The following is a 19,207-nucleotide window of genomic DNA, read 5'->3' as shown; positions in this document are numbered from 1 at the left end:
TGGCTCACCCAAATGTCACAAGGGGTGCACCACTGAGTGTAGTAAATTCTGGGATGCATATAATAGAAAGGTAGCAAACGTAAGCCATTTAATCCAGCTGATTATATAATATCAAACTCTATTTAAAAACATCCCAGGAAAGATGGGGCATGAGAAGAAACAGTACCTTGTTGTTTTGAAAGTCTGTTTAATTCAGCTCTGAGATAATGTAGTTTTTTTTGCCGTGCTTCCTGTTCAGCTTTCAACTTCTCAATTTCTTCTACTACCTAAAATAGCGTTGAAGAAAAAAAACTGCATAAACCACCATCTTCCTTAGCAAAAGGTAAAGCAACATTGCAAAAATCAATGTGGTAATTAATGTACATTGCACCTTGAATCCAAGTGATTTCAATGACTTTCGAGTAATCATTTGAATAATTGTGCAAATTTAACTTTTATCAGAGATAGCATCTCTTTTGTTATATGTTGCATCTGTGTTTATTTTTCAGTGAAGGATCACATCAAAGTTCTATAGCATTAACTATCTTCTGCTGGGAAGTACTATGGTCTATAAGTCAATTTTAAGTAAGTCACAAGCCATGCAGGATAAAGTGTATTTAAACCTATTGAAATTAATGGACTGAAGTATCTGCAACCACTTTTGGAATCAATCAATTCCAACACAGTACAAATATTTTAAGTATGTAAATGTGTATTAAATAACACAAATGTATTATGTTTGAGTTAAGCATTTATAATTTTACAATTTTTAAATGGTTTTCTTCACTACTGAATGAAAAACAAGCAAAAATATAACAAAACTACAATACAGAATAATTTTTCACCATGAACTTAATTCACTTTAAATTTATCTCCATGTTTGGTTTCTTCCTTGGCTAATATTTGTTAATTTTAATGTTAATATTGATCATTGTAATGTTTTAAATGTCTTATATTGTTATTTTTATCATGTAGTAAGCTGCCCAGAGTCAGTGTATAAATTTAATAAATAAATCTGCCTATTTCCAAGATTATGATCTTGTCCAGCAGTCCCCAACCTTTGTTTCTTCGTGGCCTAGCAGGGGGGAGGGGAATTGAGCCATACAAGTGGTAGGCTGTTGTGCACATGCACAGGTAGAGTTGCACAAGTTGAGCTATGCACACCTGTATGTGCCGGCCTGGCTCTGAAAAGGCCCCAGCCCAGGGGTGGGGAACCTCTGATCTAGTCTGTTTCATTCTAAAATACTAATTATCCCTTGAAATCTGGGTCTAAAACATTTTTAACTCAAAATATTTCAAAGTTAAAATAAAATGAACTCTTTTGACACCACAGGAAAATATTCTGTTTTGTCCCTACAATAAAAGAAAAAAAAAACAATGCAAGTTTCTGGTCACAAAAAAATAAACTTTAAATGAATGATTTATTCATGATATGGAGTGTCATGGCTATCTTGTATATTTCAAGCTTAAAACAGAACATATTTTTATAAGGTTGGAATAAAACATTTAAAACATGTTGAATTTTATTTTCTCAGAAAACATAAACAACCTGACTATCCCAATAGAATATTTCAAGTGATGCTATTTTTCTCCAGGTTCAAAATAGTATTTGGTTTTCATATTATGGATATTCCTACTAGAAACACATTTATGAAGTTTGTTTACCAAACCAAGTTTACAGAGCTTACATATGAAATACAATATAATTAAAATATTAAATGCAATCTAATCAATTAAAATTCCAGCATAAGCACCTACATTTTATTGAGTTTGGCACTGCTGGTTATTTTCTGGAAGAGTCAAAAATTTACTAGCTTTCAGAACACCAGGAGGCTGAGAACATCCTTATCTGAAGGGCTAAGATATTCCAAATAAGTGGGACTTTTTGCAGAAAATGCCCATTGTTACACCCCTTTCCACCATAATTCCTGGTAGGCGGAAACCTTTAGTAGGCCTTCCTAGGTGTCTGAGTAGGACAGATAGAACTATTGAGGAAAGGAACTCCCTAGGATATCAAGGCATTAAGGTCTATATTAGGTCTATATTGGAACGTTCTATTCAGAAACCTACTGATAGCCAATGCAGTTCTCACAGCAGAGATGAAATATGACAGTATCATGACTAACCATCCAATATGCCTGCTACTGTGTTCAGGAGCAGCTTAGATTTTTTGAAGAGTTTTCAAGTAGTCATAATGTAAGCAAAATTCAAAAAGAAAATTTAGTGAAACTGAAAAATATACACAGATGTTCAACATTTTAGGCCTTTAAATTATATATTTAAAATAGTTTTTTTTTAAAGTACCCACCTTTTGTTTCCTAGAAGCTCGATTTTTTTCATCAGGTATTCTTTCCTTGGAACCTCTTAATGAAGGTTGAGAGAACTGAGGATGTAATTTTGAATAAGAAGCTACTGTAGGGATTTGCACAAGCACAGAGTCATCTCTTTTGGTATCAGGAGTCCCTTTGGCTGTGGAAACTGTCTCAATAACTCTAAGATTGGGCCGTGTTGGATTTGATGGCACTGTTAGTGTGACAAGTCCATGCATATCTGTAAGCCCAGGGTCAGTCTGCTGAGCATACATGGGCCAGCCAGAAGCTGCATAAGCCATGTAGTGTCCATACGCATCATAGCCAGGAGGGGCCATTGTGGGAGAAGGATAGTTTTGTGGCAACTGTGGTGTAGGAAAAGGTGAAAAGCTTGGAAGTCTGTATTGGGAAACAGAGGTGGGTGTAGGTGACAAATTAGGAAGAGATGGTGGAGCTGATGGAATTAGAGATAGTGGAGGAACAGACTGCTCAACTGTGTCAGGAGGATTATCTCGTCCTAACATTTTGCTTGTATTGTGCTCAGATTTTGTAACAGAGGATCTAACTTTAGATAACGGATAAGAACCAGTAGGTGAGAGAGAGTGCTTCTGGTTTGATTCTGGAGAATAAGTTTCACTGCGATTGCGACGCCTCTCCCACATTTCTGCTTTGGAAGAAGCTACTGAATAACGATCAGGTGAACGAGATGACTTTTTTCCATGAAGACGTTCCTGAGTACGAGCAGCAAGTTTACCTATTTCGGCCACCCCAATGTCAAGACCAATAGTTTTAAGCAAACTATGAATCTTCTCATACTCTGGTCTGGATTCATCTAATGGTTTTGGTTTTACAGCTGAAGGAGGTGGAGAACCTACTTTTTGACTTACAGATTCCTTCTCATCACTCAATGTTAGCTTTTGAGGAGATGGAGAGCTGGTATTACAATCGTCATCATCATCACCATAAAGAAATTTCTCTTCATCCTCAAGGTCATCAGGAAAACTGTTCCTTTTTTTTTCTTCCATATTATTAGAGTCTGCCATGACTCCCAAAATGCCCAGAATGCGTGAAAAGCCACTTCCATCCTGGCTGGCTCTTTCATGAGGAAGCAGGAAATCACCAGGCTGGTCAACAGACTCTGATGTTGACTCATGAGGCTCTTTTTGTTTTAGAAAATTTTCAGAGTTTTGCTCAGTAGGAAGTGTATTTTGATGTGGACCAGAAAATGGTCTCCAGTCAGGCTCACTGCCTTGAGTTTCCTTACTGGTAGACTCTGCAACTGCATTTTTGTTGAATTGTTTGAGGAAATTCTCTACCTCCAATGAAAAAGGAGCAACGCTACTACGTTGGGGCAAAGAATGATTTGAAAGAAGTGGGGGATCTTTAATAGAGGAAGAACCACTAGAAAAGACTTCAGGCTAAAAAAGAAAAAAAACCATCATTTGTTACTGCATTCCATAATTAATGTAATCAATAGTCAATTTCATACGACAACATCTTCATATAGTTGAATTATACTCAATAGTTTAAAACCCAAACAGGAAATTATAAAAAGAAAAAATTGAGACTGAAAAACACATGCATGTTTCAAAATATTATGTGGTTATTTTTGTCACAAGTACTATAGATATTGCACAATTATATCTGAGTTTATATCTAAAGTCACAACATTTATCTCTTTGATAAAGAAGCTCAGAGTGCTGCAAAAGTGATAAGTATCAGATGAATAATGGTAACATGCTCCAATGCGGTCCAATCTATTTTGCAATGTTGTGTTGCTGAGAAATAAAACTAATAATACAACAAAAATTGTGTCAGTTTGATTGTCTTGGTAATAACCATCCCTCTCCCATGTAGGACAAGTGAAACGGTTGACTTGCCCTCAATCATACTTACACAAAACCAATTTTAATTGGCTTGGCGATCCTCATACCTTGATCCCTGATTATTTGGGCCCCCCTAACAATGATTAAAAAGGAAAAAAAAAAGCTTATGTCAAAGGAATAGCAAAGGAAGAACACAGTGACTAAGAAGAGTGAAAATGTTAAAAGGTTGCTTTGAGGAATCGAAAAAATTGCATTTTACAGCTCCAAGGACATTTTAATACTAAATTTGCATTTCAAAATCAAAACTAAAGACAGTTGCAACAAAAGACCTCATTATAGTAATAACCTACTAAGATAAGATTGGGCCCCACTTTGGCACTCTTTCACAAGGCTCTGAAGACATGGTTCTGCCAATGGGCCTGGGGATCCCAGAATGATATGGAGTGCATTAAGTGGCTCATTTGCCAAGTGGAGTAGTGCTTTTTATATTGTTTTTGTATTGGGATTTTATCCTTGTAAACCACTCAGAGTTACTGAGAATAAATTGGGCAGCCATATACATTTTCATAAATAAATATTAATATTTACTATTTTTATTTTGTTCTCTAAATATTAGGAGACAATAGATTTTACCATATGTTCATGACTATTAGTAAGGTTAATTTTTTTTTGGGGGGGGGGGCAGAGTTTTATGTCTGTTTGTAGAAAACAAACCCTCAATTAATAATTAAAATTATTTAATTTGGCTTACACAGGTAGTCCTTGACTTTCACTTAACAATTGTTCAAAATTAGGACTTAGAAAAAGTAACTTGCTACTTGCTACCTGTACTCACACTTGTGACTGCTGCATCTTCCCCAGGGTCACCTGATCACAATTCAGGTTCTTGGCAAGTGGTCACATTATTGCTAATTGCAATGTTTTGTTTTTGTCAATTCTGGGCAAAAAACACCCATTAGGGAAGCTGTATTTGTCTAATATCTATGTGATTCGCTTATAACCATATTATTTGTTTAGCAAATGGTTTAATTTTCTTAACAACCACCATAATATTTTTTTCTCAAATATGCCACCTAAAATTAACACCAAATTTAATTTTTCTTTCTCTATTGTACCTTATCAAGAAGCCGGATTCTGCCTAAAAATAGATAACTTTAAATATTTTATAATTTTAAAAAACATAAAATCAACCTGAAACCAACATAATATCAGGTATTCTTGAACAACCTATATTGAATGTCTATAATCTCCTTCATTGTAGAAGATAGAAAATGTTTGCCCCACAATCACAACCCTTGAATCAGAATCTGTTTAAATACTTGTATATTGTAGATAATGCAGACCAACTGAGAAAGGCCAGAAGAAAGTTTGGGAACAACTGTGATTCTCAGTGCATTCTTTATGAAAGTGAATAACTGAACAAGTAAATTCAAGGGGAAATGTCTTCATACTTCCATAAATTTTATTACAATGTGGAAGAAAGCTTCCAAGAAATTGCAACATATCTAGAATCATGAAAGTGAATCAAACTAATTAATCTAGAACAAATTATGACACACTGAGATATATGTTAATTTAAAATTTGTTGTATTTATTTGTTATTATGTTTTTATTTTGCTTTTGTTAGCCATATTCTTGAAATGGGCAAGCCATATACTATGAATGAATGAATGATCAATCATGAAACAGGTGACTCATAGGAGGATTCAACCATATAGAAGAACCAGATTGGATCTTTGAAAAAATAAAACTGTCTTAGCTTCTGGTAATTCGGTCACTACAAAGTGACTACTTCTTTAAAACTTACCAGACCACACTGAAAAGACTGGAAGAAGACCTAAGGGAATAGAAAACTTTCTATTCAGCACTTTCTTCCTTTTCTTCACTACGACCTAACTATTTTTGTGTATCCTGTAAGACTAAAGAAAATCAAGACAGTATCTTCCAATTTTCTCCTTCTACTTCTTCCACAGCCTTGACACCCTGATCTGAAGGCCAATAGAAATCACTAATCAGTTCACCACTTAAGCCTGATTAACCATAACTTTGTTACAAACTGACATCTGTGTATATTTAGACAATTTGTTCTTTGTATATTTAACAATCTTAGTTTGTTTATTGCAAAGCCCGGTGGGAAACCAATCAAAATTCTGGACTTCACATATTAATACTGGTATATTTTTAGTTTTCTATTTTTATTGTTAACTGATGTATATGTTAGTAAATTAATTATATATATTACATGAATCAATAGATAAGATTCATTTTAATTAGAATATAGGACAATAGCCTTCATTTTTTCTTTTCATTTTTGCATATAAAATTAAAGATTTTTTTTTGCAAAATATATAATCTGACATTCTAGATTAGTTCAAAAGCTGCAAACCTGCATGTAATACTTAATGTGACAATATAAGAAAATATAACATGGGGCATTCTATGAAGGTCTATAATGGAAATAAGGTACCCTAAAATGTGCTGCTGCTCCCTCATTCTGTAGCACAGTGATCCCCAACCTTTTTGACGCCGCGGCCCGGTACCGGCATCAGCTGGGCGCCGCGGCCCGGTACCGGCATCAGCTGGGAGCCGCCATCTTTTTTTGATGAAAAAGTGCTTCCGGTGACCTCACCGGAAGCACGTTTTCATAAAAAAAAGATGGCGGCGCTTAGCTCGGTGAGCTTTTCCGGGTAGAAATGGCTTTCTACCCGGAAAAGCTCACGAAGCGCAGCGCCGCCATCTTTTTGATGAAAACGTGCTTCCGGTGAGCTTTCTACCCGGAAAAGCTCACCGGAAGCACTTTTTCATGAAAAAAAGATGGCGGCGCCCAGCAAGCCAGCGGCCCGGTAGGAGTTGTTCCGCGGCCCGGTACCGGTCCGCGGACCGGTGGTTGGGGACCCCTGCTGTAGCAGATAGCCCCAAATTGGAATTGGGGAATCACATAGAAAGCACATGAGGGATCCTTGGTGCTCTCTGAGCTTGTTTTCTTGCAACCACTAGCACTGATGATATTACCTAGTATGGATAATGAAATGTCTGCAAGAAAAGAAGCAGGCTCAGAGAGCACCAAGGACCCCTCATTTTAAACCCGAACTACATATATTATCTTTTATTGATAGAGAGTCCATCTCTGTATTTTCAGAATATCAACAGAAGAAAGCTCCAATATCAAGTTAATCAAAAATATCCAGGGATAAAGTGAAAAAGAAGCAAAAGAAAAAAAATGGGAAGATTAGTAAAATCCTTACCCAAGGAAACATAAATACAGGAAGCCCAGTTTCCCTCTCTCCACTGTAGAAAATGGACCTTCACATGTCCAACAGTGAAGAAGGGCAGCCTATAGTGGGACATACCAAAATAATCTCACTGTGCAGGAATATGCAGATGCAATCAGATCGAAACTATCCTCTGAAAGATACATTTGCCAATGGAAGCAGATATTTGAATATTCAGTTTGCAATGCCTCAGGAAACAGAAGACCATGTGCATGTGTCTCTTGGATGCCATCAGTAGAGAATACAGATGAGACTACTGCATTCCTAGTGGAGTGTGCCATTACCCCCTCAAAACAACAGCACATTAACATCCCTAAGCCAAAGTTATGTACAGACACCTATCTGGATATGGTTGTGGTAGAAATCTTGCAACTTAATGCAGACTCTTAAAATGACACAAAGCAGTAATCCTATGCTGTTGGGAAATAGTTCTTAATAGTTCCTCAGATGTTCAAAAAGTAATTCTTCCTCCAGGAGGGCTTCTTCAGGAGGTTTGGGACAAAAAGGTGGTTAATCACAGCTCCTGACTTTTGTGAAAGATTAAACTGATTTTTAGAATGAACACTGGATCTGGGCAGAGAACAGAAGTTATTAAACAAAGATTCGTCTTTGAAGACAAAGTCTGAGAGTTTCTTGAAGAGATGATAGCCCTCAAAAATATTATTTTTTGAACACAGATATATGACATTCAGAAATTTGTTAGTTTGTGTGGCTGTAGCTAGAACAAAGGACTGCTGAGGGGAAAACAATTGAAAAAAAAACTCTAGCGATGGTTACTCCTTCTGTTGTGATTGTAGCTTATCTTGCAAAACAAATAGGACAGAGAAAAAAATAGGAAGCAAATAGAATCCTTGGCAAAGCTTTGGAAAAATGCTTTTTTTGTAAGAACCAAAAAGTCTGACTCTTAGAGTAGAGCAAGTGAAAAGGTCAATCCACTATGCCAGTGGTAGCTAACATTTTTGGGCTCTTGTGCTGAAAATTGCGCACACCAGCACCCAGAAGGCAATGCGCGTGGGCCCCCCATGCCCCCTGCGCATGCGCACGTGATCCCCCCACGCCGCCCCCTTACCTGCACTGCATCTGCCTCCCAGCTGATTTTTGGCCCGTTTGAGGACTTTTTCAGCCTCCCGGAGGCTCGAGGAAAGTCTCTGCAGTCTTTGGAGATCGAAAAATGGGCCTGTTTTGTCACTTCCAGTATTTCCGGGAAATACAGGAAGTGATGAAACAGGCCTGTTTTTCGCCCTCCAAAGGCTGCAGAGGCTTCCCTCGAGGCTCTGGGATGCTGAAAATCAGCTGGGAGGCACGTGCTTGCACAGTGAGCTAAGTTTGGCTGGGGCTCGCGTGCCCAAACAAATGGCTCTGTGTGCCACCTGTGGCACACGTGCCATAGGTTCACCATCACGGCACTATGCAATCCATTTAGGGAAATGACTTAACACACAAAATGTCTAGAATTTGTTCTAGTCCTGCATATATTTTCAGCCTGGCCCACCAATTTTTTGGAGTGATGCTCCTGGCATGCCACTTAATGATTATGTGAAACTATCAGTCTGGAAAAAGTTACACAACCTAGTTCACTGCATACCACTTATCAATTCCTTCTGATTGTTTCATGAAATTCCAAAAGTAATCAGTTGTATATTTTAAATCATACAAATATAATTTAACCTTTACAACCTTTAAAATATATACTTTACATATATAATTTTGATAGATTAATATATACTTCTAATTTCATTAAAAAAACTTTTTGTGTTTAGTAAATGTGTATTTTAAACACGTTTGGAGAGCATGTTTGGCAAGAGCTCCCACTTTTTATCTTGCAGGAGTTCAGTAAAAATTCAGATGGGTATTTTTCTCCAATCTTTTTGTAAACAAGGAGTCTTAAAAGCTTGCATATTTTTTCTGTGAAGTTCATAAGGCTAATGAAGGCATTTCCCCAATATCCCCAAGTATATTGAAACTGAACTTTTAGCCATTAAAAAGAATATATTCTTTAAGTTCTAAAATTTACTTCACTGTGTATCACTAACTCTAGAAATACTTCTCTAGGATGACCATAATTATTTAAAGACTTATAGACGCCCTACAGATGCCCTAAATTTTAAAACAAGGGCCCTCATTTAGATCAAATGAAATCAAACTGATAATTGTAAAGGATTTGTACTAAATCAACAATTTTCAATGGCATTTTAGAGAAATATGCCCATAAACTAACACAGTTGAAATTAAGCATTAAACAGATTTTTCAAAATTACAACTGACAGTAACAAAAATGGAGTGGAGTGGTGTCAAACCTGTACAGGATGATCATCCACACGTTTCTTCAAAATAGATTTTTTGGGCATTGCTGGTGCCTCATCAGGTCTATAATGGTACTGAGGTTCAGAAGATTTCGCTGGATTAGTTGAACCAGTCATCGCATAGCTATTGTCTGATAGTTCCCGACTCAGATTTCTGCTCAGTTCCTCTTCTTTTCTTTTCCTTCTAGCACTTTCAAGTTCGCGAAAATCTTCATTGAGATATGTTGGACTTGGACTTCTACTAAAACTTCGTTTACGGTATTTTCGTGTTCCTGACAAGAAACCTTGTGGTTCCGTGTTCATGTCAAGTAATCTGTCATTTCTGTCATATCGAGGTCGTTTTGGCTCCCGCCCTCTATCGTCCAATGCATATAAGGATTTTCTAAGTAGTTCACCTTCCCTATCAGTTTCTCTTCGCTTATTCTCATAGTTCATGCTATAGTCTGATTGATGGAGGAAAACATCCCTATTGTGATAGTCATCATCATGTCTCCTACTGTAAGGACTAGCCTGATTTTCCTCACGAGAAGGATATCTCTCAAGGCTCCGACGACGTAAAAGGCTTCTGCTAAATATTGGTCCATCAGCCAAATCATCCCTGATTAGAGAGATACACAAATTATAACTTCATTCACAAATCTGAATAGTGTCAGTTGAACAAAAATGTTGAAAAGCAGCCTGCTTATGCATAATTATTTTTTCTTTCAACCTAATGCAATCAGTTCCAAACGTTTTATAACTTTCGCAACTGATTCATTTCCGATCACAAACCAAAGTATTTTGTTCTCAATTAAATCACTTCTAAAAAAAGTTATTAATGAACAGAGGAAAGATAAAACCTAAGCATAGCCTGCAAATCCATTCACTAAATTCTATATTCAGTTCAGGTTATTTTATTGCTCTCCTCCCATCTATACCTTTTGTTTTCTTTTCATCTGTTCTGGAATGTCCTTCAGCCATTAAAACAGATTTGTCAAGAGAAGGAGAGGAGGAAATCCATTGGTGGGTGTTATTCCATCCACTGGACATAACTTATATTTCAAGATGGGGGTTAGGTCTTACATAAACTGTGCACCAGAATATCTTGATTTTCAAAGATATTCAAAAAGGAATTAGCAGAAAAATAAGTAATGTTACTGTCCTTTTGCCAGATATAATACTGAAATTTCAGTTCATGGAACAGCAACACTTCATCATGTCTACCTCTTAAAGTAGTTTTACCTACCTTCACTGTAAGAATGATATAGCAGTGTATATAATAATCTTACTTGTTTGACCTGCACCATTATTTCCCAGTTAATGGAAAAATTCATTTAATCGTTTTTTTTTTCTCTTGTTGATTTAGAATCACCTTTCACTTAAATTAGCCCATCCTGTGCCATAACAAACCACTGAGGTTCTACCATCATATGCTAGAAGTCAGAGAATATGGATGGAAATAGCAGTGACGTTCTATTATTCATTCTGCACTGATTAATCAAACATAGGGCTCCTGAGCTTGCATTTGTTGCCTGCCTGCCTTATTAAGTTCTTCTTATACCAACTGTTCACGGACTACATTATTTCTTTCCAACAACTCTCCTTCATAATGAAGGAATTTTTTTAAATCAACCTTTATTTGATCTCTCTCCCCAGTGTATGTGCTTTTGAAATTCAAAGGGAGCCAAAGGAGAAATTTGCCAGCTACTTTTCAATATAACACCGCAGATGGATTTGGAGCTACTGGGAATTCCTACTGGCAATTTTTCATCAAAATCCACTTATAACTGCTAAGTACCTACTTAATCTCACCTTTCTACACACTATAGAGCTATCAAACTGCTTTGACACCTTTCCCACAGCAATATTGGGAAGGTATTTATCAGTAAATCTCTTTTGTAGAAACCCTTGCCCCAGAGGTGGTATTCAGCAGGTTCTGACCAGTTCTGGAGAAGCAGTAGTAGAAATTTTGAGTAGTTCAAAGAACCGGCAAAACTCTGGAGAGTTTACAGTATCCTTCCCCTGCAACGCCCAAGCCACGCCCACCAAGCCACGCCCACAGAACCAGTAGTAAAAAAAATTGAATCCCATCACTGCAGCTTGCCCACATTTTCTTCCATTGCCCCTGCTGTGATAGCATACACTCTTATTGTTTTAATATGTCAACAGAATTCAATCCCACCTGCAGGTATATGCTGTTTTTCTAGTTTAGCAGGAACAAAATTCAAACATTGTGAATACAGTGGCTCTTAATTAGCTCCTATCTCAATTAGAGGGGAAATATTATTTGTACCCTGATGCTACAGTATTTTGTTGCCAGCTCTCTTAATTCTCTGGATTTATCCCTTTTTTCTCTTTCCAGACTTTCTATTTTATTTTTATTTTATTTGTATTATATTCTTTTTAAATTGATTTTTCATATTTGCTCATCCTAGAATGAATCTATTTGTATTTATTTATAGATTTCTACACCACGCATCTCACCTATTACATAAGTAAGTTTAATGAATGAATTTTCTTTTAGCTGGTGCTCTTATATATTCCACTGAAGCTTTCAGAATATCAGTTGGAAAACATTTGCAATTTGTATCCCTAATTGTTAGCAACATGAAAATTCCTTTAGAATAATATAATTCAAACTGCATACAATAGAAATATCCTATTTAGTAAAATTATTTTCCTCACATGGATCATTACAGTATGCAAGTGTGTTTGTAAAATATCAGTAGGTTTAAGAAAACCAAAGGATTGTCTCAGTATAAAAAAAAAGAATAAAATTACCCCATTGAATACCACAATGATGCAGAACATGCTCTTTTGAAAAAAAAAAAAAAAAACATCAGGAACATCATGAAAGACACCATAACTAATTCATTCATGCCTTGAATAGGAACCTCTAATATTGTAACGTGCTGAATACTCAGTTATAGCTTCCTTATTTTTAATCTAATTTTTCTAAGTTTTGCTTAATTTTTGTATCTCACAAACATATTCTCACTTTATACTTTTAGAAGACCTCAACTTATGACTGCTGATTTAACAATGGTTCTAATTTACAATGGGCTCGGAAAAACTGACTTTATATAAATCTCATACCATCCCCATGGTCATGTGTTCACAATTCAGATGTCTGGCAACTGGCATTTATATTTACAACCAATTACAACTTTTTTTCCAATTTCTGGGCAAAAAAAACATGGGCTTTTCATTTACTGACTATGTGATTCAGTTAGCAACTGAGGTGATTCACTTAACCACCATCATAAAAATTGACATATATTGACAACTTACGACCATGGCTTACAATAGAAATTCTATCCCAATTGTGGTTATAAGTCAAGGATAGGTATAGGTAGTCCTTAACTTACAATAATTTGTTTAGCAATTTTTCAAAGTTACAACACTGCTTGTGACTTATTACACTTATGACCATTGTAACATCCTCATGGTTATGTGATCAAAATTTGGAAGCTTAGCAACTATATTTATAATTATGACAGTTGCAGTGTCTCAGGGTCATGTGATCAGCTTTTGCAACCTTCTGACAAAGTCAATGGGAAAGTCAGATCCATTAACAACCCTGTGACTAACTTAACAATTGCAGTGATTCACTTAACAACTCTGGCAAGAAAGGTCATAAAATGGGGCAAAACTCACTTAACAACTGTCTTGCTTAGCAACATAAATTTGTGGCTCAATTGCAATCATAAGTTGAGAACTACCTGCATGTTTAAAAAAAACAGAAAATCAACACTTTTGATTTAGAAATAAGGAAAAGGATTTTTCATTTTCAGAACTGAAATATGTTAAATGACTGTTATATTTGAATGCACATCTGATTAGAGATCACCAAACAACTTTCATTGCAAATGCATGTTATTCAGTGTTCAAAACAAAATATTTTACCATTATATCACAGATTAATGCTATTCCAAAGATTCTTTTTTAAAAATATAATTTGCTTTTGTCTTTATCTATAATCTTACTGCTAATAGTAAAAATCATCTGCAGATGAAACACAGCCCATATATTAGTTGACAAAAACAGGATGTTAGAATTCTGTTAAACTGTAATCTATTTTCTACATAAGAATTTGCATCTATATTTAATAAACTTTAGTTACTAAACTTTCACCAGGAGACAGGAAGTTCATTTTAAAAAGTACTTCTTCATTTTTCTCCCCATCTTTTCAGGTTAAAAAAAATGGTTTCAGTTCCACATCTGCTCTTACTACTTACTTCTTAGAGAAGGATCCACTTGATAAAAACAAGAAATTTCAAATAATACTGTTGATTAAAGATGAAGAACGAGTTCCACCAATAAATAATTTTGCTCATTTGTCAAAATACAGACATATTTTCAGTGCATTTAAACTACTTGCAAAGATGCTATTAGAATGAATGCTATTTACAATCTATTGCTTTGTACTTGGAAATGAAATAAAAAATAAAATAAATGAATATTTATTTATTAATTAAATAAAAATATTTTCATTTCTGGAAAATAACAATAGAACCTAATAGCAGCCCAGTGCTTTATTTGCACATCTGCCCACAGAAAAGACAACAATAAGCTGGGTAGGGAGCATCCTGGAGGAGGAAATATAAAGCATCTTCACCATTTTGCTTTTGAGTAAATTGATATTTTAAACTGTTATCCAAAAAGGTGAAATCATGGCAACCGAACCAAATTTTATTAAAACTGAGGCATTTCGCTACTCATTCAAATAACTTCTCCAGACAAAATGAAAATTTGGGTAGGCAGAGTTGTTGGAATAAACCAACACTTGCCTAGAGACTGCATGGTGTTTTTCCCCAAAATGAAAAGCAATATTCAAATGAAAACACAATCATCCAGGAAAGATTTAAGCCATTGTATTGTGAAGTCAAGCCCCATCTTTCACGATAGCTATTTTGTTTGAGCATTCTTAATATACTACTATAATATATACTCCAAATATATCCATCAACCCAAAAATGTACACTGCATGGGACTGATAATCCATTCCACATATTTAATATGACTGAAGTATTACACATACAAAGAACATTAATATATACTATTATTCTCATACCACAGAACATTTGCTTTTATCATTTGATCAATATACAGAAAACGGACAAATCTATCTTTAATGAAAATCCAAATATTATATTATACCGAAAATGTTATTTTCTTTTGGACTTTGTCAAACAACGGATTATAATACTACACATGTATTCTGTGATTAAATTATTTTTATTGAAGTTTATTGAAATACTGCATTACTGTATTAACAGTACTCCTACTTATACCATTTTTGTTACAGTATATGAATAAGTTGTCATATTCATTTTGGAATTATGACATATCAGTCTGAGATAGTACACTAAATACTCTCTCCTAGATCTGGAATTCTCAATGTTGCTTGGCCAATGTTATTTTTCATTACATCTTGTAAGATTGTGGTATTTTATATCAAGCATGGAAAAGCATGACAAAACATAACTGTGGGAAACAAGTCTTGAAAAAAACCTACCTATCCACATCACTCAGGCTATCAACTGGTGAGCCCAGTCTGTCACACAACCTCTTTCTCTCAGGTGTATCAATACCATAACGATCATTGCCAACGGTGATCCGCAAATTCTGTTCCACCGAAGATTCAGAATGTTGACTTCTAGAACGCCGACCCGGAGAACGTGAGCGCCGACCTGGGGAACGTGGGTGCCGACCTGGGGAATGTGAGCGTTGACCTGGGGAATGTCTCTGTAATTGGAGAAAAGTATGATTCTATCACATGGGCTATGCTATTAAAAAACAATCAAAATATAACCAGAGTGTTTACATTGGAGTTCATAATATTATTGTGATTCAGTATGTGACCAAGCTAGAAACTGTAAGTTCTAGTAAGTTTTCCTTAACCCCAGGAAGGAAGCAATAGCAAACCACTTCTAAGAAACCTTGTTAAGAAAACTGACTGGTTTCCCAGCCACTGTATTTAAAGCATCCTGTAGATAGCAAAAAGCCAAAAATTATTTGTAACCTTAATTACAACCCTGATCCTATATGAATCTGCCAGCACCCTTTCAAAACATCTGTCATTAGAAGGATGTCCATTGTCCCCATTGTTGTTTATAATGACACTGGAAGTGTTAATTAGAAATATTAGTCAGGATCCAGAAATAAAAGGAATAGAAATAAAAAAAGAAAAGTATAAATTACAGGCATTTGCAGATGACCTGGTTTTTGTTTTAGAAGAACCATTAGAAACCATCCCCAGACTAATAGGAAAAATAGAGGAATATGGAGAAGTTGCAGGACTGAAAATAATTTTTTTTTAAAACTAAAATATTAGTTAAAACCCTTACAGACAAGCAGAAAAACAAATTGACAAAGAACATAGATCTTCAGATAGTAAAGAAAGTGAAATATTTAGGAATTTACTCAACAGCAAGATGTGCAATAATTAAAGATGATGACTATATAAAGTTAATGCAACAAATTAAACTGGATTTGGAGAAATGGAAGAATCTACAACTCTCAATGTTAGGGAGAATAGCTACTATAAAAATGAATATATTGCCAAAACTACTTTTCTTATACCAAACAATACCAATAAAACTAGAGAAAAAATATTTTGAAGAATTGGATAAAATAAATTTTAAATATATTTGGCAAGGGAAAAAAGCAAGAATAAAACTGAAAATGTTACTGGACTCTAAAGGTAATGGGAGGTTTGGGTTACCAGATTGCGAGTTGTATTACCAAGCATCTGTACTTACATGCGTAAAAGAATGGATAAATTTGAGGCATAGAAGATTACTGGAGGGCCACGATCTTCAATTAGGGTGGCATGCCTTTCTATGGTATGGAAGGAATACAGTACATTGATACGTTCAAAGGCACTATGTGAGGAATGCTTTATTTTTAGTATGGGAAAAAGTTACGGGTAAATAAAAAAACTATAGGAAAATACCAGTTTGGCGTTCTACAATGGAAGCATTGATACATCCAAATATTGTCAATTTGGAAAAAATTGTATCCTACAAAGACATCTTAAACGAGGAAGGGGAACTTAAAACCAGACAGGAATTACAAAACCAAGGGTGGACTTAGCATGGCGGCCACAACTGCAAATACAATTGAGATATATGAAAGATGCAAAAATATGGGTTTTCTAATACTTCATCAGATACTATTAGAGACAGATGAAAAATTGATAAGGAAACTATATAGTTACCTATTAAACTTTAAAATGGAAGATGAACAAGTAAAAGAAAAATGATAGTATGGGCAAAAAAATTCAGCTATGCTGTAGAATTAGATAAATGGCAAAAACTTTGGGATAGAAATTACAAACTGGCAATGGCTACTGCATATAAGGAAAACCTATATAACATGTTTTATAGGTGGTATCTGCCACTGGCAACACTAGCAAATATGTTTAAAAATATGTCTGCCAAATGTTGGAAATGTAATCAGACGCCAGGTACCTATTATCGTATGTGGTGGACATGTATGAAGGCAAGAAAACACTGGACAAAAATGCACACATGGCTGAAAAAGATGATTAAGCAGCATATAGATTTAAAGCCAGAAATATTTTTGTTAGGTATAGTAACAGAAAGCTATGATAAAGGGAGAATATATTTAATGCTTCATGTATTGATAGCAGCGAGAATTGTACTCGCACAATATTGGAAAAATGAGAACATCCCACCAGACAAAAACATAATTTGGAAAATATTGGAATGTGCAGAGATGGATAGATTGACATTAAAAATAAAAGATAAAGGAAATACAGAGTATTATTCAACATGGGATAAGTTTTATCAGTGGTTAGATATAAGAGGTAGAAGTTAGAAGAAAGATTATTGTGTGTATGTAAAAGATGAACGTGATTTATGACTATAAGCATGCTAGTTTAATTAATATTACAAATAAGCTAATATAACTATAATTATTGCTATAATTACTATGTATATTATTACTATTAGTATATCGTATTTTCAGTAAAATTAAGTTCCTGGGCAATATACTGTTTTCAAAATATTTATACATAATAAATAAAACAATATAAAAAATATGTCATTACATCTGCTGGTAGCAGCGGTTAAAAGTGCATTATGCAAAAGCATTTTCTTCTTTGAGGACATATTTCCTAAATACCCTTCTAGTTTCAATGGAGTCTTGAGAGAGAGAGTATAATTTCTGTTTCTCTCTCCCACCCCCCAAAAATTACTTACTGCCTCATTTTTATGCAGAAAATACATGTATTTCATAATTACTTTACAATAGATAGATGACATCTATAAATACAGAATTAGGCAAACTTGGCACTTGATTATCTCTCTCTTTCCCTCAAACAAGGGAAACAAATGCATTATTTCATCTGCAATAATTATGCACTAATTTCTCAATACATAAATTTTAATATTTATGATTCACACTATTGTAGTGAACATTTTCATTTTAGAGTAGACAAAGCAATACTTACTGGACCAGCACCAGGATTAATGAAGTTGCTAGATAGTATGAGAAATTCCCTATCAAAAGATGGGACACAATCTACAGCTGCTACTTTCTAGAAGGTGTGAAAATTCTTTAGTTCTCCTTGATTCAAATTCAAATTTATGGTATTTGGTGATCAGCATTTTGAAGCTATAATCTATTGTCAAAAGTTTGTGTAAAGCAACTACTGTACATTAACATGAATTGATTAATGTATATTACAAGCCACCTTAGAGGCACTATGCTTTGGAAAAGAAAAAACACATATTGAATATGAAATGAATGAAAAGTAGATAGTATTCTTGTGCTTTATCTAGGAAATAATCCTGCGTATTTTCTGTAACTATATCTGCATAATGTAAATTTTTAAACTATTTTCAAGGAAGCTTGATTAGTCTTATGTACTGAGTTCCTAGGGGTGCAGTGTCTCAGCTGTCCAAGCCCAGTTCAAGACCCCAGTGCTGTGTAATGGGGTGAGCTCCTGTTACTTGCTGCAACTCCTGCCCACCTAACATTTCAAAAGCATGCAAATGCGAGTAAATAAATAGGCACAACTTTGGTGAGAAGGTAACAGTATTCCTTGCACCTCAGCATATAGTTATGTTGGGCATATAATCATGGGAGTGTCATCTGACAATGCTGGCTTCTCAGCGAAGAAACAGAGATGTGCACTACCCCCTACAGTAAAGGGGAAACCTTTAGCTTTACTGAGTTTCTAATGTATAAGTTGAGTTGTGCAGCCACAGTATTATAATTTAGTGATAGAAGCAAAATCTAAAGGTAAATTGAGCAGAATATAGTAAAACCCAAAATGAAAAAAACTGCAGTGGATGTAGTTGAAGGCAGGTGGACAATTAACAAGGTTATGGCAAGAAAAAAGTACACATTACTTCAGAAATATTCATTAATCTACATAAGCTTATAATTAATCTGAGTACAATTTCATAAATATCACCAATTCAATACATTTGTGTAGCGTACCATCAGGATTATAAATCTATCTGTTAAACTCCTTAATATTACTGAAAATAGATTTATGGCCCTTC

The 19,207-nt window shown here is 35.1% G+C and overlaps 1 protein-coding gene across 3 annotated transcripts in view; it reads right to left on the bottom strand.

The window, feature by feature from the left end:
• The window catches only part of LOC113420753 (zinc finger protein 318-like), a 34,005-nt gene that overhangs the window by 11,186 nt on the left and 3,612 nt on the right, over positions 1-19,207 (bottom strand). For all 3 annotated transcript variants that reach the window (XR_015749702.1, XM_026680843.2, XM_026680832.2), the window contains exons 2-5: positions 15,187-15,416; positions 9,684-10,287; positions 2,288-3,706; positions 167-266 (exon numbers count right to left, since the gene is read on the bottom strand). Coding sequence is in view for 2 of the 3 variants with exons in the window: in XM_026680843.2 (XP_026536628.2) it covers positions 167-266; positions 2,288-3,706; positions 9,684-10,287; positions 15,187-15,416 (2,353 nt within the window). In the remaining variant the exon portion in view is untranslated. The remainder of the gene's footprint in view (positions 1-166; positions 267-2,287; positions 3,707-9,683; positions 10,288-15,186; positions 15,417-19,207) is intronic.

The sequence above is a fragment of the Notechis scutatus genome, chromosome 1 (genome assembly GCF_049901735.1).
Source record: "Notechis scutatus isolate UNSWTSFEM ecotype Mainland chromosome 1, rNotScu1.2, whole genome shotgun sequence".
Classification (NCBI taxonomy): Eukaryota; Metazoa; Chordata; class Lepidosauria; order Squamata; family Elapidae; genus Notechis; species Notechis scutatus.
Note: the sequence above shows the minus strand (reverse complement) of the source record. Positions and strands in the feature narration are given on the sequence as shown.